At 49.6% G+C, this 27,969-nt stretch overlaps 6 protein-coding genes across 6 annotated transcripts; all 6 read right to left on the reverse strand.

Annotated features, from left to right (window-relative positions):
* Positions 1 to 618: 618 nt before the first annotated feature.
* On the reverse strand, positions 619 to 2,556 carry cpcA (amino acid starvation-responsive transcription factor GCN4; the record flags this gene model as incomplete). Its single annotated transcript, XM_043292006.1, has 3 exons — positions 619 to 1,352; positions 1,404 to 2,011; positions 2,450 to 2,556. 3 exons carry the CDS (start codon positions 2,554 to 2,556, stop codon positions 619 to 621), a joined length of 1,449 nt encoding a protein of 482 aa, XP_043147941.1.
* Positions 2,557 to 4,786: 2,230 nt separating this feature from the next.
* On the reverse strand, positions 4,787 to 6,700 carry Aud_007114 (uncharacterized protein; the record flags this gene model as incomplete). The annotated part of the gene is made up of 5 exons (XM_043292007.1): positions 4,787 to 5,463; positions 5,521 to 5,814; positions 5,870 to 6,071; positions 6,159 to 6,357; positions 6,429 to 6,700. 5 exons carry the CDS (start codon positions 6,698 to 6,700, stop codon positions 4,787 to 4,789), a joined length of 1,644 nt encoding a protein of 547 aa, XP_043147942.1.
* Positions 6,701 to 10,167: 3,467 nt separating this feature from the next.
* Positions 10,168 to 13,569, reverse strand: Aud_007115 (sulfate transporter family protein; the record flags this gene model as incomplete). Its single annotated transcript, XM_043292008.1, has 5 exons — positions 10,168 to 11,349; positions 11,397 to 11,630; positions 11,689 to 11,888; positions 11,941 to 13,284; positions 13,338 to 13,569. 5 exons carry the CDS (start codon positions 13,567 to 13,569, stop codon positions 10,168 to 10,170), a joined length of 3,192 nt encoding a protein of 1,063 aa, XP_043147943.1.
* Positions 13,570 to 14,520: 951 nt separating this feature from the next.
* Aud_007116 (DNA replication protein PSF1) lies at positions 14,521 to 15,300 on the reverse strand (the record flags this gene model as incomplete). Its single annotated transcript, XM_043292009.1, has 3 exons — positions 14,521 to 14,614; positions 14,696 to 15,222; positions 15,274 to 15,300. The coding sequence occupies 3 exons, from the start codon at positions 15,298 to 15,300 to the stop codon at positions 14,521 to 14,523; spliced, it is 648 nt and encodes a 215-aa protein (XP_043147944.1).
* Positions 15,301 to 16,544: 1,244 nt separating this feature from the next.
* Aud_007117 (HMG-box domain-containing protein) lies at positions 16,545 to 18,198 on the reverse strand (the record flags this gene model as incomplete). The annotated part of the gene is made up of 3 exons (XM_043292010.1): positions 16,545 to 17,816; positions 17,883 to 17,957; positions 18,010 to 18,198. The coding sequence occupies 3 exons, from the start codon at positions 18,196 to 18,198 to the stop codon at positions 16,545 to 16,547; spliced, it is 1,536 nt and encodes a 511-aa protein (XP_043147945.1).
* Positions 18,199 to 26,937: 8,739 nt separating this feature from the next.
* On the reverse strand, positions 26,938 to 27,809 carry Aud_007118 (uncharacterized protein; the record flags this gene model as incomplete). The annotated part of the gene is made up of 3 exons (XM_043292011.1): positions 26,938 to 27,109; positions 27,177 to 27,292; positions 27,360 to 27,809. The coding sequence occupies 3 exons, from the start codon at positions 27,807 to 27,809 to the stop codon at positions 26,938 to 26,940; spliced, it is 738 nt and encodes a 245-aa protein (XP_043147946.1).
* Positions 27,810 to 27,969: the final 160 nt, after the last annotated feature.

Genomic DNA, 27,969 nt, shown 5'->3' on the forward strand with positions numbered 1-27,969 from the left:
CGCTGAGGATGGAGGTGACCTGCTACGGGAGATGCAGCTACGCTGGAAAAAGAGTAGAGAGTGACATAGTTGAATTCAATTTAGTAAAGACAGTCTCTGGTTAAAACGCAGGACATGTTGAAACAGAAAGCCAGGTCAACAAAACTCGCATCCATGGAATTGAGCGACTGACAGGGCAAGAGCAAAGGAAAAGTATTAATTGGCCACGAGTCAATCCTGCTTGACAGGAGACATCAGAACCGACCATCAGTAAAGAAACATAAAGAAACAGAAACAGAAACCCTAGACGTGGATCAGGATGACTGTAAGAAGCAAGCCAGGTGACGAGTACCCGAAAAGATAGAAACAAAATGGTATTTTAATTGCCCACCATTCAAGGCATCAAGTAAAGAAAACTTTTATCCTGCCAGAAGCGTCATCGTCAGGTAACCATCATGCGGAGACTGACTGGTACTTCTGGCATTCGGTTGACGAGGGGCTCGAGCCCCCGCCACCACAGATCCCATTTTGCACGTCCCGATTTTAGAAGCCAAGGTAGAGAAAAAAAACAGCCAAACAAGGAAACAAACAAGATATCACAAACGAAGCATGTCGTCAAGGTAAGTTATCGATAATCGCTCAACCCCTGTTCTGGGCAAGGGCCTTCCAGTACTGTTCACGCTGCTGAGCTTCTTCCAGAGACTTCTCAAGTTCACGAATGCGTCGCTCCATCTCATCCTGGCGTTCGAGCTTGCGAGCACGAGACTTACGAGCAGCTTCGGTGTTGCGAGCACGCTTCAACGCGACAGGGTCGCTGGTGTCAATCTTGATAGGGGGCAAAGGCTTGCGTTGACGAGCATTGACACCAGCGACGGTGGAGTGCTTGACGCCCGACTTACTTGGCGCAGGAGAAGGAGCTGGCGACGCAGAGTTGCGAACCGCAGGAGAAGGAGGAACAGAGATCTCCTTTGCGGGCTTAGGCTCGGGTTGGGAGAGAGCGAGAGCAACATCCAAGGCAGCGGAGTCGAAGGCCGTGGAGAAGTCATCTTGAGCAGGGAAGAGCGGACCCCACTCCTCGGAACCAGGGCCCAGCTCCAGATCGGTCGGGAACATGGGCGAAGTGTCCTGGCTGAAATAACCAGGAGACTCGAATGAAGGGGTGCTGAGATCAGTGAATGAAGTCGACGGGGGTGCCGACGCATCCATGAACAAGTCCTTGGGCGAGATGGTGCCCGAAGGGGCACCTGCCACAGAGTCCTTGGCAGCCATGAGGCCAGTGGGGATCTGATGGGGAGAAAGCATGGTGGGTTCAGTGCTCAACTCGAAATCATCCCCAAAGTCATTCGAGGGCAGACCGAAGAAGTCAGACATATCTGTTACAGATTAGACCAAGTCGAAGCGAATAAAGTTTTCTAGCAGCTCACCTTGAGCGATGTTGGGGGTCGACATGATGCGGCGGTGATAAAACTGTTGTAATTGCTGGAGCTGTTTTTGACTGAATTGAGTGCCGTTGGCTGCTGAAAACAAAGGGACAGGAGGACGATTGGGATTTGGTGAATTCGAAGGCGCAGACGCGGCGTGGACACGCTGAAAGTGCGTCCGGCTGGAGGGACTAGACCGAAGAGACGAGGACAGATAATACCCGGTAGACTGTGAGTGAAGCCTGGTCGCACGAGGAACCTGGACAGGCGAACCCGAAAGTTTCTGTTGCTGGAGATGCTGATACAGACTGAGCGAGTGCCGTCTGGGCTGCTGGTACTGAGGTCGGACCAGGAAAGGATTGTATGAAACAGATCTAGGGGCTGTACTCGGAAGTACTGGCGCACGCGAGTCTCTCAAAAGAGGCTGCGGACACGGGGTGGGATAGAGCACAAAGTCCTCCTGCGGGGAACTGTTGCTGTCGTTGGAGTTCGAATTCAGATTCTGAGCCGTAGGCTGCTGGGGCGGGGGCGTGGGGAGCCATGATTGCTGGTGGTTATCCGTGGTGAACGACGTGACGTCGAACGGGAGAATGTTCAAAATAGAACTTGAGCTACGCGAAGCGATGCTTAAGTTCAGAGGTCCTGGGACAGGAGACTCTGAGTAAGGTTGAGAGGAGATGTTGGAAAGTGACGAAGACCGTAAAGGATCTATGGTGTCTGTCTCACGAGAGAAAGACGAGCTCGTTCTGGGCGAGGAGCTTAAAAGGCGGCCATTTTGCAATGGATACTGACACTGATATTCTTGATGATTGTGTGGTTGTATGGTGAAGATGTTAAAAAAAAATAATAGGTGATGATGGTTTGAGAGGAAGAAAAGATGGAGAGAAAAGAAAAAGGGAGAAGAAAAGCGCCAGGCAGCGACGGGAAATCAGGCACTTCTTAAAACTTTGAGTGTGCCAGTGTCTGGCTAGCTTAACCTGTCTGTGTGCGCCGTGCGTTTCCGCCAGCAGCCAATGGCGCCGCAATGATGCCCCACTCTTAGCACTAACCGTGTCGGGATAGCGCTCCTTGACGCAGTCAGCAGGTGTGAGTCATAGGACCATGTGCCGCTACGATTGGTCCGTCGGGCCCGCGGCAACACGCCCCAGGGCGGCATTCCTGTGCAGGCAGGATGTACTTTTCTGGTACGTACCTGCCGAGCAGGGAGCAGCATAAAGATGCCTTCAATTGAGCTCAATATTCGGGTTTATCGAACACTACACACGAAGAGGATTATCAGTATCACTACAATCCCATCATTGGCAATTATCAGTCCTGGAATGACGACTCCATGATGCTGGCAATGCAATGCCCTGGTCTGGATCCCTCGCAATACGGAAGCGCAATCCTTACTCCGCCCCGTACTCGGTACCGGTTAACAGGTACCTCTTCACGACCCATTGTCCAATAACATGGCGCAACATCGCATCCAGAATCCAGGCATCAATTCCACGACAGCACTAAGAAAGCCGGTCTCATCACAGCCTCCCTAACCCGTCTCATTGATATTACATTGGTGAATCCACGCAAGCCCACAGCTTCGTGTCCGTCATATAAAGCCAATTTTCTTCTTAGCCTCGGGCCCATAGACCTATCTACTCCACACTCCAGACGGCATATGCAAGCCGTTAATCAGTCCAAGTCACAAGGGACGGGGGGCTGAGCCCTCATACCTGACAGCCTGGTGGCCTGGGAGCCTCATGTCTCAGCACGCCATCACCAGATGAACCAGTCAGAGCATTAGACAATAAAATGGATTAATAAGGAAGCTGAGAAAAAAGGGCAAAAAAAACAGGAAAACCGGGGATCGGTCGGGTTATTCCACTCAGATCACTTTCCCTTTTCTCTCCCCGCCAACGCAGGTTTCACCCACCTGTTGCCCATTCGGGTGTTGGTGTCATCGAAGGGCGTGCACTTCGTTTTACTATCTCCGAAAGCCCAAACTCTATCAGCCCGCGCACAGTCCTGTTGATTTTGTTTCCATAATCTTTTTTTGAGGAATAGCGAGTATAATTGTCTCACGCCTTCTCAAGGACAAGTGGCTCGACCGTTTGGAGAAAAGGACACTTGTCTGCATCTTATATATACTCTTACTAACTTTCTGGCCTTGTGAAAGTACCATACATATCCCAACCTTCCTTTGTGACAGGTTTCCTACGACCCTGTGGTCAAGGAGGGTCAGATTCACACTAAGCGAAGCCAAACAGTCTAGAATAACCCTTGGGTCAATCGTGTCCAATGTCCACATTCTGCACCTCACGGAAATCCACCTCTGCAGTGAAGGACCCATGCACGAACCTACGGATCCTCCCTGCCGGGAATCGCCGTAGACGTCGGCGACACTCGCCAACATTTTGTTCCCTTGACCGTTTCCGAAGTCATCTGCCCTTGTAGACAGGAGGTTGTAGTAGTAGTCCTGCGCGAAGTCTAATAATCAATAGAAGGCGCTTGCGTTCAGTGATGTCATCTCCAAGGCACAACGGTCGGGAGACCATCAAAACTGAAAAAGGACAATTGAGTTTGAACCTCAAGGAATTGTTCTCTTCGTCGTCCATGGTGGCTTGGCCCACAATTGAGCCCCATTGACAGAAAAACTTAGTCTGCCTACTTTGAAGTTTGGGAGCAGGGTATTGTGCACCTTGGATCCTTATGCTACTTCTCACATGCAAATTCGGAACGGACATGTCGAGGACGGGGTCTAGTGGAAACTGCCGAAATCATACAAACGCATTATTGAATCTATTAATTATTACTATGATGCGGTGCGCAAGTATACATGGCGTACACGCTCCAAGCAAACAGTCAACAATCGGGCTCGATTTGAGTAGAAGCCACCAAATCCAGTCCTCCCCTTCGGGTATCAACACAAAACAGTGATCGTAGATCAACCAACAACATAAAAGCAAGACAGCAAGTGGTATCAATCTAGTTGCACGGCGCAAAACATAAACACACGCAAGCCTCGGTTTGGATAAACCTGCGCGAATGGATATCATTAAGGAACGAAATGCACCGGTGACGTCGATGCAGTGAGAAATGACCGCCAAAGCAGCATGCGGGTATCATTGACATTCCTTGCACCAAATTCTCGTTTGACCAGTCGGCAACGAGGTTGGCCAAGGAGTGCCTGCGGAAACGATTCGAAGACAGCAAAAAAATGGCAGACCGGATCCAGATCGACATATGTTTTTTTCAAATATTTCTGAGGGTTTTTTTTCTCTGAACACTTTTTCGTTTTCGTTTTCCGTCATGGTAATGATTCAACAGCATGCAGAGGCGTTGGGAGACGCAAAACGTTGATCCCACCATTTCTCAAACTCGACGACACGCCTCTGAGAATGAGCACTTCATGCTGCAGCCTGGACGGGAGTCGAGGTAGCAGCGACGGCCGCAGGCTTGGCCTCCTCGGTGGCGGGGGCCTCAGCGGGCTTGCTAGCTTCCTCGGCGGGAGCCGCCTCAGCGGAAGCCTCCTGAGTGGTAGGCTCAGCCTTGTCTTCAGCCTCCTTGGCCGCAGGGGCTTCCTTGTTGTCGAGCTTCACGGCCTTGCTGGGCTTGCGGAAAAGACCACCGAGCTTGTTGCCCTTGGCCTTTGACTCGCCGTCGGTGCCCTCGTTGTCAGAGTCGCCCTTCTTCTTGCCAAAGTTACCGAAGAAAGAGGTGCGACGCTTGTCCTTGCCAGCAGGAGTCTCGGCAGTGGGAGACTGAGTGGCGGGAGTCTCCTTGGGAGCCTCGGTCGCAGGGGCAGCGGCGGCAGAGGTCACGGTCTCGGGCTCGATGGGCTTCACGGCAGCCTCCTCGACGGGATTCTCCAGCTGGGGAGCAGTGCTGGAGACAGCGGAGGTCTCAGCAGGAGCGGCGGCCTCCTTCTCAGACTTCTCGTGGGAAGGGCTGGTAACCTTCTGGAAGAAGTTACCGAACAGAGAGGTACGCTTGGACTTGGGAGCGGGGCTCTCGGCCTTCTTCTCCTCCTTCTTTGCCTCGGTCTCGTCCTTCTTCTCTTCGGCAGGAGCAGCAGCAACGGGAGCTTGATGACGGTCAGCTTTCGGCTTCGTGTGAGATTTTGAATGTTGATAAAACATACCCTCAGGAGCCTCAGCAGCAGCAGCAGCAGCGGAGGTCTCGGCGATAGGCTCAGCGGCGGCCTCGGCGGGCTTGGCGTCCTCGGTCTTCTCTTCCTTCTTCTCCTCAGTCTCTTCCTTCTTGCCGAGGAAGGAGCCGAAGATGCTGGCCCTCTTGCGAGACTGAGAGCGGCTCTTGGCCTTGTCCTTGGCCTCGGTGGTCTCCTTAGCCTCCTCAACAGGAGCAGCCTCTTCCTTCTTCGCCTCCTCCTTAGGCTCAACGGGCTTCTTGGCGGGCTCAGCAACAACAGGCTTGGCTGCAACAGAATTAGAATTGATCCGTATTCAGCAACTCGATCCAGTATCACTTACTCAGCTTCTCCAGCTCAGCCTTGTAGCCCTCGCTGGCAACGATGGTCTCCTTTTCAGCCTTGGCCTCAGCGGCCTTGGCTTCGAGAGCAACAAACCAGCTGTCACGTTCAGCGGCGTTAGCAGCCTGGAAAGTGTGCTTCTGGCCATTAACCTTGAAGAGGAATTCGTTGGTGCCCTCCTTGGCAAGGTCGGAGATCTCGGCCTAAAGAATATCAGTACAAATAACCATGCTATGTCCCCAAAAAAAAGGTGGGGGGGAGGGGGGGGAAGAAAGAAAAAAATTGCTTACCAAGTTGAAGATACCAGCGGGGGTGGCCTTGTCCTCAGCGCGCTTGGTCAGGAACAGGAGACCCTTGCCGGTCTGGGTAGCCCAAGCGACGATGGGGTTGGCGACAGCAGGCTTCTCGTTCTGCTGGAAGACGGACAGGTGCTTGGCCTCGACGGCCTCGTCGCTGAAGTAGAAGAATCGCTTGGAGAAACGCAGACCCCTAGTGACCAAAAAGGAACAAGTCAGCCATCGCTCCACATCACCATCTGAAGGCTCGCAAGTAGCGCTTACTTCACCAGACCAGGTCCCTTGTGTCCAAGCACACCTTCAGTCGCAGGAGTGATTTCCTCCTTGGCCTCTTCCTTGGGCTGCTCGGCAGGCGCTTCGGTGGTCTCAGCTGCCGCGGGAGTGGCCTCGCCGTTCTCAACGGGGGTTTCCTTGGGAGCCTCAGCAGCGGGTGCCACAGTGGCAGCGGCCTCAGCGGCAGCAGGAGCTTCAACGACAGGCTCGACGGCAGGGACGGCCACGGGGGTCTCCTCAACAGGCTTCTGGACTTCCGACATGGTGACGATGGTTGATTAAAAAGTTATTATGGTAGTGAATTTGATTAAGTAGCCGTTAGAGAAGCTATAAGCGCTTCGGGTATCAAGGTCGAGTATGGGTATCTCAAGGGGGGTATCTCAAAAGAAAGGAAACAGGAGCTCTCTCAGCACAAGGCAAAGAATAGCTCGGGTATCACAAGGGAAGAATGGGTAGAAAGGTTCGTGGGAAACGAACAAAAGCGTGATAGCTTAGTTATCAGGAATGGAATGGAGAGGAGAAGAAGAGAAGAAAGAAAGAGAGGGAGGGAGAGGAAGGAGAAAAAAGAGAAAGAAAAAGAAGGAGAAGGGGGTGAAAGGAGGGGGGTGAGTGGATGCAGCCTGGGTCGATGGCGCATCAGCCCAGAAGGGCAATGAGCTGCAGGGCGGTCCTCCTCACTATGGCCTGACTAGGTCTAGCCAGAGCAGAAGGATGGTAATGATAGGCATGGTTTATTGGTTAATTTGGTTACTATGGTACAAAGCAGTCCTTTGGCTGAAATTTTCTTGTTTGTGTCTTCGGAAGCAGTTGATACCTGATACTTGGGTACACTTTAGGGGTAGTAGCTCCATATGCTCGTATACACCTCTCTAGTCAGGCCCATCAGAGCTCCAGCTGCTCAGGACTAAACATCTCCAGATGATTAACCAAACGATGGATGGTCTTATCCTTTCACAAGGGACCCGTGACTGTTTGTTTGTTTTAACCTTTCGGGAAGCTTTTTCGTATGTTTTGGATGCGCTGCAGGTGTCCCAAGACTTTCGACCAACCCAAGGGCAATCCCATTATTGAAGGTAATTTGGTCTCCTCAGAGTATCAGAGGACTCGAAAATTTTGCTTTGTATCTTTTATCTACCTACCTCCTTTTTTGCCGCCATGATCCTCTACTAATAAAGTCAGAACAAGGAAGAATAATGAAACACTGGTGTAGTTCAGATGCTAAGGAGCACACTATGACAGCTAGTCCTTCAGACTAATTACTAAGGTCGCTTTTCGACTACGTATGTGGATAGCTCTGTGATCAACTCAAGGAGCTGCCCTACCGGTCGTGCAGATAGATAGGTCGATATTAAACGGCTCTAGACTAAGTAGGCCTTGCTTGGGCGGACCCATTCCGAACTAACCCACTAATTGCCCCTAAATTTTTGGGCCGATTTCAACTTAATTTTGGTCGGTTTTAGTGCCATTTAGCGGTGTTCTACGAATTATGATGGTGCAAAAATCCTTCAACTTGCGACTTGAGGATACGAGTACAGGCCCATAGGTACATTAGGTACTATTGTTGATCCCACAAAAGTGAGCCCTAATTAGCAATGTCAATGGCATCAAGAACGAGTCTCTGAGTGGCAGTCTGATGCGATCAACAAACATGTCACCTGGCCCGTCGTCACTCATCTGTTTGTGGGACGCCAGCCACCACTGGATCCTTTTGATCCATGGGTCTTCTTTCAGATCGTCCTTAGAATTGTGAGACGCTAACCTACATGGATCATATGGTCTGGTCGTACAGAGAACTCCTTCAGGCATCTGCGTATTATTAACCAAGATATCCTCCAGCAGAGAGGAATAGACAACGAGTACAAAAAGAAAAGAACAACAGTCTCACTACCCTCTCATTCATCTCTCGATATCCGTATTCAACACTTCAATGACGATCCAAATCCTTGCGACAAACAGCAAGCCAACTACCAAAAAGTAGCACCCCCTGACAGGCCGACACACCCTCAGACTCTCACCCTGTCCTTGCGGGATCCACCTCGAAAGCTCTGCATTTTCGCCTGGGAACCTGCACTCTGCATTATTTCCGATTCAAGGAGGCGATTGGAATTGAAACCCGCCGCCACCTTGTATTCTGACTCTGCAAATCAGAAGCAGCGTCCGTGGTTTGTCGTTCGCACCGCGCAATTTGGAACATTCTAGTTATCCGCGCTTCCGCGGCTTTTCCAATCATTTTATCTACCCTGCAACTTGCGAGAGGTGAAAGTAGGTTTTGCGTGAGAGTCCACGCGACTGCAGCCCCGTGACTCCTGCTGCGATCTTCGCGATTGACCAACCACGACACGCTGACACCCTCCATGAATCCATCCCAATTGTCACGTATAGATATGCACATGCTATTACATACCCACCTAAAGTACCTCTCGAAATCGTGCCTGTCAACTATTAGAAGTCATAAATACCAATGAGGGGCCCAACGTGGTTCCTACCCCCTAGACTCGCTTTTCTATATTCTATCGACAAAGGGGAAAAACAAAAAAAAAAAAAAAAAAAAAGGGGGTGTGTGGATCAGCGACCAGCAAAGCGAAAGCGAAAACGAAAATTTCAATAGACCTAGCTCCAGGTCTATAGACAAACTGCCTGAAAGATGAAATTTAGTCAACTTCCCGCCATATCTTAGCATAGGTACCTTAGGTACTGTGTCAAGGAAAAAAGAGCCCCACTGAGTAACCCGCTCTCGCTCAAGTCGCAAATTGCAACCTATCACATTCTTCAAGTCCCACCGCGTCGCTTAAAGGTGCCTTACGGTACGAGGCCAGCCCTATATTAGGATGACCCTGCATTTTCCGATGGCTTACTGGTCCACGCTTGGCTGGTGACGTCGAGACGAGATCCGTTGACTCACTACCTATGCACCGAATATGGGAGTACGGATACACAATATCTAGGAGTAGTTACGGGGCGAGACCCTGAGCCGGTGAGAGAGAGAGACAATGAAGATCATGAAGATCTACACCTTCTTGGCCGTTTCAAACCGTTTTCTCTTGTCACCAGTTACCAGTCACAATCTCTCACCAAGCGACGGCCAATCATGCCACTGCTGTTAAATGTCGATCCTGCACATCTGATGATCGCTGCTTGTCCAGCTTTTGACAAGTTGTCGCCGACTCCCCGTATCTATCGTGCATTCAGTAGCAGTCTTATGCTGTAATTATCTATCTGAATTGCGGATCATGGGGTAGAAGAGTAGTGAGCTCCGTACGTCGAAGTATCTGTAGACACCAGCGCTGGACTGTCATAGCATGAAGCAATCAACAGCGTGACAGACGACTACATACGCAGGACCTACCCCTCAACTCATGCGCGTGCTGCCATGCATCGCATCATCTTGCATCAGAATACGGGATATGACGGCAAATAGAGAATGAAAGGCGTCAAGCATGCATCCGTCTAGTCTCTTGCATGCTTGGCAATACGGTCTCTAGAGTTCCCAATCTTCAAGGAGAAATCACATTATCTACAGAGCCAGGAAATCCAATATACATGAAATAAGCTAATGCGAGTATTCAAATGCTCAGGAGGCCGCCAATGCGAGATATGCAATGCCCAATTGCTTCATTCAAGTACACCTTACATATCAAAAGTGTATAGCGATCAAGCTGCCATCGTCAAGACATACCTAAACATAGCCGATTAGTTATTGTTGGCAGGTCATGTTGTAAAGCCAAGGTACTTACGATGTGATGCTATCCATTCTCTCACTCGTCAATTTCAAGCTCACCGTCAACAGTTCCTGCGCGATCTCGGGCTCTTCCTCCTTCAACTGCTGCCATTTGTCGGCATTCAGACACCAGGCCACGCAATCCTGTTCCGCCTTGACCGTCGCAGTCCGTCGGGTTTCGCTGAAGAACGGCAGCTCGCCACACGGCCGTCCCGCGACGATCAGTTCGAAATAATGGCCCTGAGGCAGCTCATATTCCGCTCGGAGCATCCCTGACTCGAGCAGGTAGAATCCCTGGGGTAGGTCGCCCTCTCGGAACAGCACGGTACCCGCAGCATAGCAGACTCGAGCAAAATATGGGCATGCCCTGAACCAGAAATCCTCGTTCTTGGTGGTAAGCCCCTGGAAAGTCTGCAGGAGCAAAGGGAGCGGTTGTCGCATCGCCGACCATGCAACTGAGGCCATTGCTGCCGTCTCGTCCTCGCGCAGAGTAGTCGTGGCAGCTTGCTGGAGGTACAGCCGGCGGGGAGAGCCAACGATCCCTTCAGCGGCCTGCATTTGGTTCTGGGACACAGGAACTTCAAGATGTGGCGACGACCCGCTCTTCTTCCGTATCAATGCCTCGCGATGGCTGTAAAAGACCTTGAGGTAATCGTTCTCGCAGAATTCAAGGGCCGAATTGAGGTCCTTGAAAATCTCAACGCCGCCCTCGCTTGCAAGAAGCCCAACGTTCTGAAGGCTCCTCCCCACCTCACTCGTCATATCAAGCCCGGATATAGTCATCTGCACGTTGCGTCTCCGGAGAATCCGGTTTATACGCGTGAAGGCCTCTGCCGCGGAAAAGTCCAGCCCGTACACTCGCGAGAAATCCAGGATGAGGAACCGGATAGGTCGTCTGTTGAATGCTTCCTCTTCAATGAGTCCGCGCATGGTACTCTCAACGCTGACTATCGTCCCAAAGAACAGATAGCCAGCGAGCTTGATGATGAGTGTCTGGTGCCCTGCCTCTTTTAAGAATCGCTGTTGGATGGGAGGTCTCCTGACAGTCGAGCCCGTTATCTTGCCAGAAAAGGTAGCCCGAACAGCTGATTTTCGTGACGTTTGCACCACAAAACTCACGCATGCCAAGATAATTCCGACCAAGATGCCAACCACAAAGTCCCAAGCACCCATGGTGACGACGATAATGACGACCTGTACGAATCAGAGTGCGGCTCACTGACAAGTTAGGACTTACTTACTGTTAAGTATTCGAATCGGTGCAATTTCCCCCACGTGTCGATCAAAGCCTCTTCCATAAGCTCAATGCCCAGCATGAAGATCAGAGCTCCGACGACCATGACAGGAATAAATCCAATAATCACGGGACCAACAACAAGAACGCCCATTGTAGCAAAGGCAAGTAAGATACCTGCCAGTCGGGAATTGCCACCGCTGGCAATGAAGAGAAGACTGTTAGTGTATACTAGGTAGTTCTAGAATTGCATGAGCATATGTAACGAACGATGTCCCTCGAGGATGGCTCAACCATACCTGTATGCTTCCTGCGAAACCTGACAGTGCATTAGTAATGCCATGAGCGATGAGCTCACGATCAACGTTTAGATTGTCCTCCCCAGTTGATATACCCAGTGCCGGTACATTGATTGGGACGTGAAGAACTCCGAAGAACGTCAATGCAAACATCGCTGGAATCGTATCAACGAATGCGGACCAGTCGACGGCCGAGAAATCTGTAAAGAAGGTTAAGTCACGTTCGATTGGATAGCCTGAAGAGATACCCACCGTAGAGCGTATAAAAGTGATACCAAGGGTTGGAAGACGATGGAGCGTCAAAGACCCATCCTCTGCTACGCAAGGTATCCATAGACACTCTCGCGCTGAATTTGACGACATAAAAAACCATGGTCACCGCAATGAAATAACCGCCGACCAGGTAATTGGACCGCACAAAGCGCTTCAAAACAAGAAAAGCAATCGCAAGTAACAAGGGTATCATCCAAAGCAGCAATGTATCCATATGAAAAAGCTTCTGCAAGGTCGGTGCGTTAAGCTCGAGAGAGCCGGATAGTCGCGCAGATACCTCGACCCCGGTTTGCATCAGAAAGAATCCTACACCACCAATGCATCCAATCAAAATATGACGCGGGAAGAAGCCAATGAGAGAACCAAGCTTGCACGTTCCCATCAAGAAAAAGACAAGCCCCGTAAGAATTGAACTGGCGGAGAATGAGAGGATGGTTGTTGCCAGGACCGATTTCGGATTGTCTTCACCAACCCGAGCTAGAATTGTCATGGCCATTTTGTGGAAGAAGGGAACGACCTCGATCATTTCACTCCCGATACCACCACGAAATATTGACCCTCCGCATGAAAAGACCAGTTGAGCAATGACTGTGCTGACATAAAACATCGAGATTCCGTCTGACCCCAGCTCAGAGAAGATAGGCTCTCCCAGTGGAAACAGGATCATCCCGTAGGAGAGCGCATCGAGGATATTCAACAGTAGGCCGAGGAACACCGAAGGTAGCAGGCTGACGGGATAAACCACCCCCTGCTGCCATACTGCTCGCCGGTCCCAGGACTTTGGGCTTGCTATCAGACGAAGACAGCTTCTGATTGTCGTTAGGGCATGAGGTTGTGTGCCCGACTCGCGCTCTCTCAGTAAGTCCTGGCTTTCAATATCGTCTGTAACCCCGTATCCATGGAACGGTTTAGATTGCCCTGTCTTATTCAGCAACGATGTCCGTTCGGTACTTGTGTTCTCTTCCTCGTCATTATCAAATGAGAGCCTTGGGTTTTCCACACCAGCCGCGCCGCTTGGGCCCAGGTTACCTCCATAGTGGTCGGTTTCATCCCCGAACGACCCAGAAGGGGGACTGCGTATCATCTGGGTCAATACCGAGGAGCCGGTAACAGGAGCGGGGATCGGCTCCGGGTCAACAATGGTTAGCTCCCCCGCAGTGCTGGAGTAGCTTGACGAAGTTGGGGCGACTTCAGTCCTTTGTTTCGAATGAAAGATATCCAAGCTTCGCGGAAGAGAGCTCAGTTTGTGAGGAAGCGACAGCGCAAACGATGCTAATTCAGCTGTTTGTTCTCTCAGACCCTCGGATGAATAGTGTGCCGGATCTAGACCGCCAGTTAGGACATTGAACCCCTCACAGAATTTCCTATTATCGTACCCTGAGGACCTTTGAAGGACCGATGGTAGAATGACCGAGTCGGAGTCCTGAAGCTCGACCCGCCGTGGATAGAAGGCTCGAGTCCTGAAGTATCCGGAGTACTGCCATAATTGGCCCGCTCGATCGGTATTTCTGTCATACTTGGAGCAGGAGTGTTGATTAAAGATGGGCGACGGGCTAAAAATCCTGACGCACGAGAATCACTGCGGTCTCGACGTCCCATGACGCCCATCGCAACCCCGAGCCGTTACTGCCTGCGCCACACACAATCCCTTTATAGAGATGAAGAGTGAGGGGATAAATTGAGAGCAAGAAGCCTAGGCTTCTTTCTCGGTGTCCGTGCCGCACCCCAACGGCCGCAGACGAGGAAATTGGGCGGGATCCCGGATGACGCAAGAGTCAAGGAACGAGGAGCAATTGGCGTCCTATGGTTACCACACAATTTGAGAGGAAGAAGGCCTGCAAAAACCCGATGCATCAGAGGGGGTGAGGATGATGGCGGATTGAAAGCGAACATGTATCATTGGGATGAGTTATCCATATCAAAGCTCCAAGTCCAGAAGCTTGTCGGCGTTATCAATCCTGGTCCGTGGGTTGACTAAAAGAGTCTTTATCACCGGCCGTTATCAATGTCGCCGCCGGGGCGCTTTACCGGATTCTGGCAACTGTGGATCAGGAACTACTCATAGTTCCTGGAATTGATTACCGCACGGATAAAATCGTTATTATTATTGAGTAATCGCCTCGTGAAGCTGTGGAGGCAAGAGTTGAAACTTGAAAGTTGGGCAGAAACAAATTCTGAATTGATGATGTACTCCGTAGTACGGAGTTATGATCGTCGTGGTTGATCAGTGCGCAAGGACGGAATATGCATGCATGCTTAGTCTGTGTCTTTGCTTCTTTGGACATACCAGCAGACCACAATTGCAGTACTCAGTTAGTAGCTTCCGTCGGCTATAGAATGTGACAGCAATCACTGTTCTCGAATGCCAATATGATTAAAATCGATCTACTGGCGTGATCATTTGGATCACGGAATCATATCGAAAGCCTCGTACTCCGCATATGGGAATACCTCTACAGACTATACGACAATCCTTAGAGAGAAAGTTCAAAGCGCCGTATATACAATGGGTATCATCAAGTCGTCAAGCCACTAGTTTTCATCATCGTCCAGATTCCATCAACTCAGTCGCTCCAGGAACCCTTGCGCGATCAGCCGTTCCACATCGCCCTGTCGAACGTAGAGTTGACTGTTTTTTGTCAAATTGATAACCCTGTAAACGCACAAATTAGCTGCTGCTCTCGATGAATGAAAAGAATTGACCAGCCAAACGGACAACACAAGCACAACATACCCATACTCCGTCTGAATCTCCCCTGCATCCTTCAAAACCCGCACATCAATAAACAGATCCCTCGGTGGCTCCAAACTTCCCGTCAAATCAATGTCCGTCCACTGCCCCTTATACGCCGCCAGCATATCACTATACTGCCGGAAATACTCCTCCTCCTCGGGACTCAACGAGCTATGGTTCCCCGCCTGCGAACTCACCACCCCATGTGCCGCCGCCCCTTCCTCTGCATTCGGCTGCTCCTGCTCCAGCACATCAACCCCATTCCAGCAGAGCTCCTCGAGCTTCTCCGTGCGCACGCGATGATACGCAAGGAGACAGCGCTTGTTGCGGCGCGTGCAGATGTGGTCGACTAGCAGGGCGCAGGCGGTTGCCGGGTCTGCGGAGGGGTTGAAGCTGCCGCCGAAGGGTTCGAGGAGACGGGCGACATCGCGGTCGAGATCGCGGACTTCGCGGGCGACGGTGCGCACTAGTTCGGTCTGGTAGGGGGGGAGGTGGACGAGGGATTGGGTGCGTTTGGCGTGTTGGACCTGTGAGGGCTGTTAGCGGCGGGATGGCTTGGGGAGTAGGACGCGGCGGACCAGTTTGTTTCCCAGTTCGCCGTACATGGTCGTGTGTTCAGAACAAGGATGGCTGGTGGATGGATGAAAGAGATGTCGGAATCCTAGTTGCAACTTGCTGCTGTATATTGTTGCCTCTGATGATCGCGACTGGACGCGTGTGTCAATGATCGCCCCGATAAGTTTATTCTGCCGGGTTGAGACAATTCCGAGCGTGCCAAGCCTCGCGAAGGCGGTCGTTTCATAGGAACCTACGAAGTAGATAGCGATAGTGTATAATTACTCTGTCATTGGGACTAATCATTCTTGCATATGGACTGTTGTAGTATTTTGCACAAAATTATCACCATCTGCGGACAGACCAAGATGATCGGCTCGTCACAGAGAGGGTATGCCTTATATCACACAATCGAGGAGAGACAACAAAGCAGGAGAGCTCAGTAAAACCAATAATGCGGAAGACTCGATGCCAGAATGCATTGACTCAAAGTCTCAACGAAAGGAATATCCGACCTAATGTATCAGCCACATTATTCACCCGTAGTTCGATTCCTCGTTCAAACAGCCTCGTTGACGACTTGTGCATGTTCAGTGTTGCAAGGAGAACATACTGAATGCGCTGATGAGGTAGACTTGAATAGTGCAAATCTGGCTACGAATAAGTGGTGCGGTAGCCATCGAGGATCTGAGTAGAGAAGATGCTTCTTACCGATTGACTTCCGAAAGCACTATGGGTTCAATCCATGGGTTGGTTCACGATCCAACGGACCAACAGCCGTCTGGTCAAGCAAACCCCGGCGGAGAAGATACTGGTTATCGAAATATTGGTTATCCTTGGACAAGGTAGTGGCAGTGCAGAGCAAAGGAGATGTCCACAAAGAGGAGAGCCGAGCAGAAAATAATGATTTGCGCCATTCAGTCTAATATTGTGTCAAAGCCCAAGATACCAACAACATAAATAGCAGAGATACTTCCATAGAATATCAAAGGAGATTACCACCCAGAAAATGATCAAGTCCAACAGACCGAAGAAAGATGTCACACAGACCACCAAAGAGACAGGAGCACCAGGGGACCTGAAGAAAGCAGGGTATCACACAGTCCCACCATACTTGACTCCGCGCCTGTACAACTCCGACCCTGAGGTTTTCTTCTAAATTACAAAAGGCCGGCCCAATGACAGAAAGAAATCACAAAACAAACATCAGTATTCATGTCATGAGGCTCATCGTGTCGTCGCAAAAAGACAGGGACACCAAAGGAAGCTGCCTTGATTAGTGTCACATAGTCGATTAAGGATATCCAGATGCTTGAGAGTTGATCCAGTGTTCGAATTCGCCATTGGAAGCATCGAAACTGGTCTCGTTGTTGGCAGAATCCCAAGTATCGCGGCTATCCCCTAGAGGCTGCATGCCTTGGTGATAGGTGGCGCCGACATGGTATGTGGTTGGCAGCGGAGAGGGAACAGGGACATAGCAGTTGCTCGTCGGGACTTCTTGCCAGATTGCATAGTGTGAGTGGTTGAACATCGAATGCTCACTAGAGTGGTCACTTAATGACAGCAACTGAGGATCCAGCTGCCCAACGGGCCCAGTTCCAGGGGTGTTCTGGGGCTGAAGAAGGTCGTGGTGGGCGGCTCCAGGCAGCCCGGCCAGCGCCGTCGATGAGGTGAACTGGATGTCCTGGAGTCCAACATGCTTGAATCGAGGATCTTCACTGGGAGGGCCCATGAGGCTCTGATGCATTGGCTGCTGGATATATGAAGAGGGCTTGGGAGCTGACAGCATGTCTTTGCTGGGATGACTGGTCTGCCACGAAGAACCGTAATATGTCGTCGTGGGCAGCCCATGCTCGAGGAAATCGAAGGGCGTTGAGTCGCGGCTGCCCCAGCGATTGCTGTCGACCTCAGACGTGCCTACGGCACGAACTTGGAGGAACGCCGGGCTAGATCCAGAGGTCATCTCGCCACCATCTACGGTCAGCTGGTCGTCATCCGTTTCAGATCGTTTCTTCTTTTCCTTTGAAGGAGAGAACTTGTACCCTGGATGTGCTTTGAGATGGTTGGTCTTTTCGACGTTCGCTAGAAGCTCATACTTCTCGCGAATCTCGGGCGTTTCGATGCGCCAGCTGTCGCCTGCGACCTCTGAAACAACTTGGTGGTTATTCTGTGCAAACCACTCCTTGGTCCGATCGGCATATGCAGACCGGTAGAGCATGAACGAGTTCATGGGTCTGGCGACTTTGCCATTCTTTTTGGCAACCTCCGCGTGACGCACCTCCTTGGGCCGCTGAACCCAGCTGTCCATGTCTCTGAGGGGAACATGTGTCATATGCTTGGTAACCTCACTTAAGGGACCAGGTAGCTTAGGTTTCGATTCCCGATTGCTCGTCTTCTTGGTTCTGCGCCTAATTCTGGGGGGTTTAACCACTCTTACTTTCCCTGGGGAAAGCTTCAAGGCTGATGAAGATGGCCAGCGAGGAGGATTTGCTTCTAATCTGCTAGGAACAACTCCATCTTCCGCCGCAGGGGGCGGAGTATTGATCTGAATACCTGAGGGTACCATCTGCCGTTTGTTAGCACATGCTTGGCTAGCTAAACGTGTCATTGAGAACGGGAGCGGGAACCCTACCGAATGCTGAAATGGTAGAGGTGTTGAGTACTCGTGCTGGGAGACATATCTCGGTGACGACGAAGGGCCATAGGTCTGATTAACGGTCAGTAGGTAACCAACAAGCTGGAAAAGGCTTCCAACTCACCGTCGCTTGTGGCTTAAGCTCGCTGTAAGAAGCTTCAGCGCTGCAGGGTAAGCTAGATGTGACAAAGGGGTTCTGGGAGCAATATAGTGAGCTGAGAATGCCGCACTGTTCAGAAGCGGGATCTCCATCTGTCGACTGAGGGGGAGAAGGAGGTTGGATGAATTTCGCAGTCACAGCTGCTGCAGCCATTGCGGTAGCAGATCAGAGGTGACGATGTTACAGAGATGCTGGGAGGAAAGGTCGCGAGATAGTGGAAATATGCGTCTTTAGGACGCAGTGGGAGTGTTTGTAGGACTTCCGTCAGCAGATCAGGTGCTTGAAAGGAGATCTGGAATTGTCCCCTTTCTGACTCTTGTGCGAAGGTTAAGACAGTCCGACTGTGAAAATGATACCCCCTTTACTTGGACAAGCGGGGGAAACAATCTGGCGAGCCGGAGAGAGAAGACACCCGAGAAGGTGAATGGAATGACAAGAACTTTCTGATTAGGTAGAGGATGCTTGAGAGGCAAGTTGAGCATTTGAGGCTCCAGTGAATTGATGCCCCACAGCAACAGAGACCCCGACGAGAAGATTGAACGCTGTACCACTGGAAATCAGCGCTCAAGAGTAGAAGGAGGCGGGATAGATGAGACCAAGAAAAAGAGAAGAGGAAGGATAGAGGACGGATATGAAGGATATCTTATGAAAGATATTCAGCAAACAGAATGGAAGGAGGGATCAATTGGAAGAGAGGACTGATTGATTGACAGACTGATTGATCAGGGTATGGGGATGTGAACAAGAAGGTGAATCTCAAGAGCCTCGTCGATCTTTTTTAATATTTTAATGTCTGATCTGTGGATAATAGTGGAGAGTATTATGGTTCTTCCATGCATCGTGACTGCAGACCTAGAGGGCCAGACAGACACAGACATCAGTCAGTCAGGAACTCCTTGCTGGTGCACTGCACTCCAGTAGGCTGAGGCCCTGAGTCAATGGCGGTGTTGCACCTGCTCTGGGCGCTGTCTTTGTTCCACTGTGCTGGGACGAGAGGAGACCGGGGATTGCCATTAATATTATCAGGTCTTATTCCTATTCTTTTCTAGTGTGCCCTTTGACGGCTTGAACTAAACATACGCCAGTGGATGCTCCTCCCAAAGAATCAAAAAAAGAAAATAAAAATCAGAAAATAATAAATTATTATTATAACAAAAGAGACAGAGAGGGGAAATGCGCCCCTCCTTTGTGCCAATTCTAGATACAGATGCTTGGAACTGCTTCTAGATCCCTTGTTAGTGAATCAGTACGGGACTGAGTGGCTAGAGTGGGTGTAGGTAGTGCAGTGTGGATGGAACTATCCATGGGTCATGATTTGATAGAAGTTGAATAATTCTAATATCAAGGACAAGAGAGAGGAAGATCCAAAGAAGAATCTAATTTCAGGCTCAAAGACATGATTCTGTTATGAACACTCTTCTGTCTATCTAGTTGGACTGTTCAATGTTCAGGCATTATCACGCATGGCCGGGAAGATCCTTAAAGGGCTCTAGCTCCAGATTTACCTGTCATAGAAACTGTTTAATGGTAAGAAAAGGGACGTCTTTTAAATTAACTATAGGAAACTGACAGTACTTTAGTAAAGGATCTATCAGTCTCGAGACGGAGGGAAGAGGAAAAAAAGAAAAGAATCTCCCAAAAAGTAAAAATGATCTAAGTTGACTGGTACATACTTACATAACCTACAGTAGATGTCGTCAATACTTCACTATCCTGAAGTATCAAACAGTGGTCAGTCGTAAGAGTTGAGCCATAGTACATACCGGGCACCAACTATCTCTCCACGACTTGACTTACGATCCAAAGTGATAGCGTGAGACACTACGGGGTATGTACGTGACAAATCTAGACCATATGTATGATACAGGGTCTCATGATTTGCTTAGGAAGTACAGAAGGGGGGGAAGACATCTCCACTCTCCGCGGAGACACAGAGTACCTATGTACTGATCATGATATCAGGACCGATGTTCCATGGTTCTGAGGATATAAAAACTGCATATCATTGGAATTCGGGGGTGATATTTCAAATATAACATGAGGCGCTTATTTTACCTACTTCCTAGCTTCAAAGAATCCCTCCCATCGAAAAGGTATATGGTGAAGAGACATCAGGACTCGCCCATGGAACTGCACGTTTTCCACATGGCTTTTTGGGACCTTCATGACTTCCAGCAAATCATCCAGTCTGAACTAGTTGTGATAATGTACGTATTCTCAAGAGGACCATGAACATCTCCCAGTAGTCAACCTAAATTGCGCGGAATATGGGGACTTGAGATCATCGATCGCCGTCGGGGCCGCCATTCTAGGAGAGATACCTACCTGTATGTAGACGTCCTGAGTGGAAAACGGAGTTGCCGCTAATGTTGTCATTGATAGGTAGTTGGTTCGGGCGCAAGCAGTTCCGTGTTTGGAGATGCCCCATAGTCGGACCAAACAGTGAGAACGGGTCCGATGGGTACGGGATTTAATTCGATCAGTTTTGCGGGGAGCTTGATGCTCAGGAGTGACAGGACCTCGTTCAGAGGAGGATTTAACAACCTGTAGAATGTCTCAGTATCAATACTCTCTTCCTTTCTCTAACTTTTCCTTTTTCCTCTCAGTCGATCCTCCCCTGAAGTCTGCCTTATGTTGCAATTCGTAGATGCCGAGCGGCAGTTGCTTAGCCAGGCTATCACTGGGCATTATCCAATTTGTGGTGGCTGTATGACAATTAAGTTACCTCCCTGCCATGCCACGAGCGTCTCATTGGTGCTTATTATTGGGTGGGAATTTGCACCGCACTAGTACTGCTGGCTCTAGCAGATCGCCGAATCTTACCTTACTAGCGTAGATGTCTGTAAAAGAAGTGTCAAAGACAGTCAGGTCTGGTACCTTATGTCCAAAAATACTGGTAGCCTGACGAACTGCTTCCTATGTTCGCCTCCCCTTTCGTCTATAATGTTAGGAATTATACATGCTACCCTTGAACATCCCAGATCGATGTGCCTAAATGGCTTGCTATCCTTGCCATCAGGTTCCTTACACTTGGACTCCTTTCAGTCACGTGTTGACTAGGCCATATGCAGCAGGAACGAATGTCCATAGCCTACCTTGACTTGAGGAAGAACTTGGCCGGACTCTGTACGCAAGTCGCATACAATGTATCATGACCATGCATAAGGTATTTTACTTACCTGCCAGAATTGTCATTCCTTGATCTGCTTCTGGAAAGGCTTGTGGTGTACCAACTAGTTGATAGTACATATCCTTGCAGCTATTGGACAGTGCAGCAAGCCCTGGCATGTGGCTGTCATGTGTCAACCTGAAAGCGGTGACAGTACCTAAGGTGGATACCGGTCACGAATCGATGTGCAGAATACTTAGTCTTAATAACTTTTCTACTTCTGCTTCATTCATCTTAATTGATATTTTTTGTCGATTGTCCACCACATCAGAGGAAGCAGGCATACTGTCGAGTGGAGGCTTGCATAGACCCATGATCTGCGGCTGTCAAGTGGACTGCTGCTGCTGATAGGCTTGGATAGGCCCCATATGGCTTGCGCAGGAACCAAAGTGGCCCTGCGTCGTTCTTTGTTCGTGCTTAATCTACACAGGAACCTCTGGCCTTTGACAGTAGGTATCAGCTCTCGACTCGAGATACTTCAACAACCTGAAGCACTCGTTTTCTAATTCGGTCTCTTGTGGATGCAGTTTGTGTTCTCTATTTTTGCACAAGGCATTCATGGGTTATTGTGGGCAGGGCTGGTTTCATCAAGGATCTTTGCCTCAGAATGAAAGCACTCATTGTTGAGGTATCTTGCAAGTTTCAGAGTGGTTCATGACTCCTGCAGGGACGCTTTGACCGCTTGAGTTGATGTCAGCCCCGTTGGTGTCACCATGCAGGTCCTTTGGCAAAGCCGCCTCCAAATGAAAGAGGATTGGCAGCAAGCATGATCTGTTAGGACAATCTGGACAACCCCGGGTGTCCGACAAGCTTCTGGAATATCACTAGATCTACGCCAAGAAGCGAGTCTTTCCCATTCCGTTGAGTGTAGTATTTCGAGGACAGTAGACAGAGCAAATCCTCGATGGTCTGGTGACAGAGGCCTGTCAAGTCGCTGGTCTCGACCATGGCGTTTATCATCACATCTTGGTTCGTTGCACCTTGGATAGGTTAACGGCTTCTTTCCTCGCCAAATCCGGCGAACCTAATAATAATCGCGTTTCACGTTTGAATACTGCGCCTCTTCTCTCCAAACATTCAACATTGAATATATTTTTGAAACAAATCTGTGAAGAATAGGATTCCAATTAAGGGGCAAATGGTGGGAAGAAATCTGGGAACGAGCCACGGAAAGCTCCTTCCAAAAGTCGCCGATCAAATGTCTCCGAGAACATGGCAGGATCAGCTGTTTGGAAAAGGCTATTGACTTGGGGCGATTTAACAATTGGGTAAGGACTCAGGATTTCATGATAAGCTAGATGACAAAAAGCCGATCAATGGACACAAACCAACGGCCGAAAAGGATCTGTAGTCAGGATTGCCAACAGGATGCCTGCTATTGTCCAGAGACTCCAATCATATGCCATCCCCCATCAGGCACAGCAAACTGAGAGACCGGTAGAGTAGGTACTCAACGGACAACACCCACATGATCAACCGCATTATCCGTTTCTGTCCTAGCTACCATACTTTTGCTTCTGCATACCTTCTAGTAAAACTTTTCACTTGAGCGACATGTGTCAAGTATGGAAGTGAGAGACGCAAGAAAGTCTGTTTGGGACTAAGTCCTTTTTGACATACTGCTTCCGTGGTCTCTCAAGTCTCAACCTCATGGCAAGCGTGTATCGCCGAGCAAGACCTTCCCGACCTGCGCTATTCATGGCTCGATTGGAAATAAGGTGCAGGGTGGCTGCGATCAACGAAAACGTGGCCTCCCAGAAACATGTGGTGGTGGAAGGGAAGCCATCACAACCACAGCCAAAGCGCCAGCGTTAGGCTCGAACCTAAGTTTCACACCTTATGCCACGAGTTCTTTTGGGTAATCAGAGGATGGAAAAGAAAAGGTAATTCGCAAGGAGAGGAGTAGGCACAGTTGAGTAACCAACAGGGCGTTGGGTCAGTATAATTGGTGACATAGATCACACCTGCGCCTCAAGGCGAACTTTCCTGCTAGATTGCGGTGTGATAGCGCATAAGTTGGCCCATTGAGTGGCAGCGAGGCAAAAAAGAACTCGACCGATTCACCTTCAGTCGGTGGTACACATCGCAGGATAGCTCAAGGATGCTTTCCCTACTCTCACGTCCGCCCGGTGTGCTGGCCCTGAGACTCCACAACGCAGAGTTGGTCCTACCTTGAATCTACAGTTCTACCCCGTGCGGACTATGGAGCAACGCCATGGCGATCCTCCCGCGTGGGTCTGATAGGGGTTGACAAAAGAATACAGAGTACATGGGTTCTTATCCAAGCTTAAATGGCAGAAACCGTTTTGTTACTCGTGTGGACAGTATTGAAGTTAAAACACGAGGATAGATAGGACTCATGGAGCCCGGGGATAAAGTCGGGTGGAATATGGAATGGCTTGAATGAGGGTACGTTACAAAATCACCTGCCAGCGTTAGAGTTATCCATCCAGCCCAGCCAAAGTGATTCTCTCATTGGGCAATGAATAAATGTGCCGCAGGTGCCTAGTTCACGTCAGCCACATCTCTCAATGGTTCGCATCCGCGATCAGGCCAAAGGCACATGACTAGAAAGTAACAAACGGTTACTGTTATGTAAATCAAAGATGATTCTGCATGGAACGGTAGAGGTTTAGACTCAAGCTTCGCAATTTGTCACACTTTCCAGCCTTTGAGTTGGCGGACTTGCTACATCGAGTGTCGGATATGCCGATGGATTATTCCCTATTTGGGGCATTCAACTCGATAGTAGACGCCTTGATACACAGGCCAATATAGCTATACTCAAGTACTCTGGTTGATTTACTAGTAAGACTGCAAAAGAACCGTAAGGACTAACTCAATGCATCTTCTTATCACTGGACTGAAGCCTCTAGAGACATAGGATTCCGCGAGTAGACGCGGTCCGTCCAGGGTGCTGGTAGTGGTAAGGGTGCGATACATGGTACATTAAGGAGTCTCTCAGCGTATGGACTCTTGTCTAAACGCTATTTTATAGCACGAGGATGTCCGCGGCCTGTGCGTTAGCTTGCGTGCCATCATCGTCATGATGTACTTTGCATATGCAGGGATGTCTGATGCCTCGTTGCCACGCGAAGTTACAATAGATATTCATTGCCAACCTATGACGAGCTTAGGAGCTTAATCTGCGGCTGACTGGGACAGTTTACCTCGAAGATCCAAGTTACGAGGTGTTTGCAACGCTGCACCTGAGAATTAAGTATGAGGCATATGTGACAACGTGCAGGTGCTCCAGTACGGAATAGCCGGTTGATTGTTCCCTGTGGGGTACCTTACTAATAAGGTTGCTTACTCGTATCAGTAAGTAATATGGACTATGGTGCAGTGACACGGCTTTCTATTGGAAACCCCCCTAGTGGCCAAAATAACGTTGACTTTCAGTGACAGATAACTGACTGTTGACTTCTAAGCATCATCACCTTCAATACTGGCTTGTCAGTGGTCCGTGGCTGACGATCAACGGCTTCATCGTTTCTTAATAAGCAATTTGCCTTTAGATCGGATCCGAACCGGATACAATCGGTTTTCACAAGCTTCAAAACGTCCAAGTGAAATTGAAATACTAGTACGGAGTATCTACCTTAGTATCATAGTCCAGCGAGTCTACGCCCTACGCCTACGGAGTACTCCGTACACTCCTGGGACAAGATCTGTTTTGAGGAAGGTCGATCCGCATACCTTAATAGTTCGACACCTATGGAGAAATATTAGGCTTTCGTGCCAGACTAGAGGGGTACTCTAGATTTCGATAAGATATAATTTCATTAGACTTTTGAGCAGCTGCGGCACTTTATTGTCAATCGACAGCGGATCGAAAATTGAGGAATGCCGCGGCTAATGCGATTATGCGAATTCGAGACAGATAATCCCTGCTGTCAGTGCCCTGTTTAGTCCACTCTAGTGTCGCCGGACTCCATCCGGACCACTTGGAGACACTTGGCCTGGACCGTGTTGCTTCTTAACCCAAAGTACTTACTCCAATTTGTACGACCGAGAAGTTCTCCAACGCATCCTCCAATGTATTACTGTCCATATCCTTCTTCCATTCTGATTGTCTGGCACTGCATATTACAGACAGACCATGTGCATGACGATCTGCCTACGCCGTACAGGCTAATGACTTGAGCAAGAGATAAACGTCACGGCGTTAAAGCGTGGGACTTGATCACACTTACAAGCCTAAAACTGAAGCCGTGGATGCTACTAGTTTAGTACGGGATCACTCTGGACCCCTTGCATATGTCGACATCTGTACGTATTGGGATCTGTTTTCCCGTCTACCCCAATCGATCACGAACGGAACAACGAGCGTCTTCTAAGATGTGCATGCTTGACTAGCTCCACGGGGTGACGGGAACCACTCTAAAGTGCCCTTCCCCGAGTCATGATCCGAGAGAACGACGCTGTCACTGTCAGATTTCTTGAGTTCATACAATCTTTGGATCATGAGCTGCATCACGGCCGGGCCATCACCCGCCATCGTCAATCTAGTAGTCTCATCTTGCTTCACTAGTCCCTCCTTGGATGATATAGCCGAGTACCATAACCCACCATGCCCATAATACGAGATACGACTCATAAAGTCATGGGAGGCTCACGCTTGCACCGACCGAAGCCGATAGCCGACATTAGATTCGATAAGATATTCCGCCAAGCATACATGATTTGGAATGATTTCCTCGAGTGCGTTTTAGCTATGGCCAGTGAGGAAGGGGCCCGCTAAATACTTCATACTTACTTACATTGGTTGTGGTACGGAGGTGCTCCGTACTAGATGCTCGCTCGTTCATCATGTGTGTTTGGCTACTTGCATTCACGTCCTGCTGTGGGAACGAGAGAGCTTGTACTGAGTATCCTGTCTCATCCAAGCGGCAAATCAGCGCAGAGAGAATAAAAAACAAAGACGGGACAAAAGTACCAGCAGCTGCCAGGATGTCAATCGGCCACCCCGGTCAGCTAACGATTATTCATCCCGTGTGCACTGTCCGTTGCACCATAATAGTCCTTACACTAAACCGACAGATTGATTGATTTCACAAGAATTGATCGAATCAGATTGTCTAGACCCATCTACTCCGGACGGTCAACTGCTCCTCCTCATTGCGAAGTGCGGACCATCTTATTAGAACAGGACTCTTATCCTTGACGATCTATTCAGGCGGAACCCGGACGTAATTAGACCATCATACAAGTATGAATGGAGTACGGAGTACACTCCTTGAAACGCAATGTTACACAAGCAAATAAGGCCCTAGAGTCATCGACAGCAGAGCAAATGTCACAGGCCTACGGAGTATCCATAAATCACTCACTCAGTCACCACTCACCACAGGCCAAGCATCAGAGACATGCCTGCTTGCTTTGGCTAAACAATGCACATACACCATGCGAAGGGCGAGCACAGTAAGGCAATTGTCCTGTCCTCCATCTCCATCCCCATGAGCAGCATATTCCCCCCCAACAAGAACGAACCATCCAGTCCGGTCTGAAATGCCCCGTCCGGACTTGCTATGGGACCATTACTAGAACACATACATGTACTGCTGCATTTCGAAGGACCACTGGTTTGGGATTATCAATCCTCATGTCAGAGGGTAGGAAAAGTTGTTATGCAGTGTACATCGTGTATGGACTGGCTTCTATGGGAGGCAAGTACACAATAGGAAACCTACTGATTGAGTTGTCTTTCGCCCCCTACCACGCTACCATGGCTTTTCATCACCATCATACTTGAACAACTTTCCGCTGTGGGTTTCGCGAGTAGACGAATCGATCACATTGACCACACCTGTAGTACTCTCTTCGACAGTCATCGCAGCCTTTTCAAAACCAAAAACAGCTGCGCCACGGTTACCAACGTCTGTCTGCACCCAGCTACTCCAGCAAATCTGATTAGTCACCAGCTTATTGTGGAGATAATCATACTTCTATAAAGACTCACCCGGGGTCAACAGCAAATGCGGTCAGCCAGGGGTCTTCTGCGGATATGGCCTTGGTGTACCAGTGTTGAACTGCCTTGGTAGGGGCGTAGGCGGCATTCTTCAAAAGGATGGAGTTCTTCCCCACAGAATAGTTAGCTAGACAGATCTCTCAGAGATCTCTCATAGTAGGCTGTAAAGCTTACCGTGAGACATGCTGAGCCTGACCCAATAGTCACCCACTTAGGATCCTTGACCTGCTTCAGAAGACTCCAGAAGGCTTGATATAGATAGATGAAGCCGTAGACATTCACGTCGATATGCTTCTGAATATCCTCGACCTTGACCTCAGCGACCGTAGGCCAAGAGAGGGAGATAGCAGCATTGGCAATAAGAATATCAATATGATTAACTCCCTTGGCAGCAAGCTCCTTCACAGCAGCTGCAGGGTCAGTAGGAGAGGTGGCATCAATCTTGACAATCACCAATATGGTGCCCTCAGCTCGCGGAAGATCGGCTAGAGCCTGAGAAGTGGGGTGGCTTGGATCACGGTTGGCAGCAATAACAGTATGGCCTGGCTTCTTTAGGTACAGCTCCAAGATCCCCTTGCCAATTCCCCGATTGGCGCCAGTGATGAGGACAACTTTGGAAGCCATGATCAAGTGTCTTAAGACGTGTCAAAATGGGATGAAGCGTGGGAACAGACAGGACAAAAACAACTCATATATAAAATAGGCAGAACTCCACACTCTCACGCACGGACTCTACCCTTTGCCCCAGGTACAGCGGGTGTGCCAGGGTCTCGCTGTTTGCTAC

Source organism: Aspergillus udagawae (assembly GCF_001078395.1).
Source record: "Aspergillus udagawae IFM 46973 DNA, scaffold_5, whole genome shotgun sequence".
NCBI lineage: Eukaryota > Fungi > Ascomycota > Eurotiomycetes > Eurotiales > Aspergillaceae > Aspergillus > Aspergillus udagawae.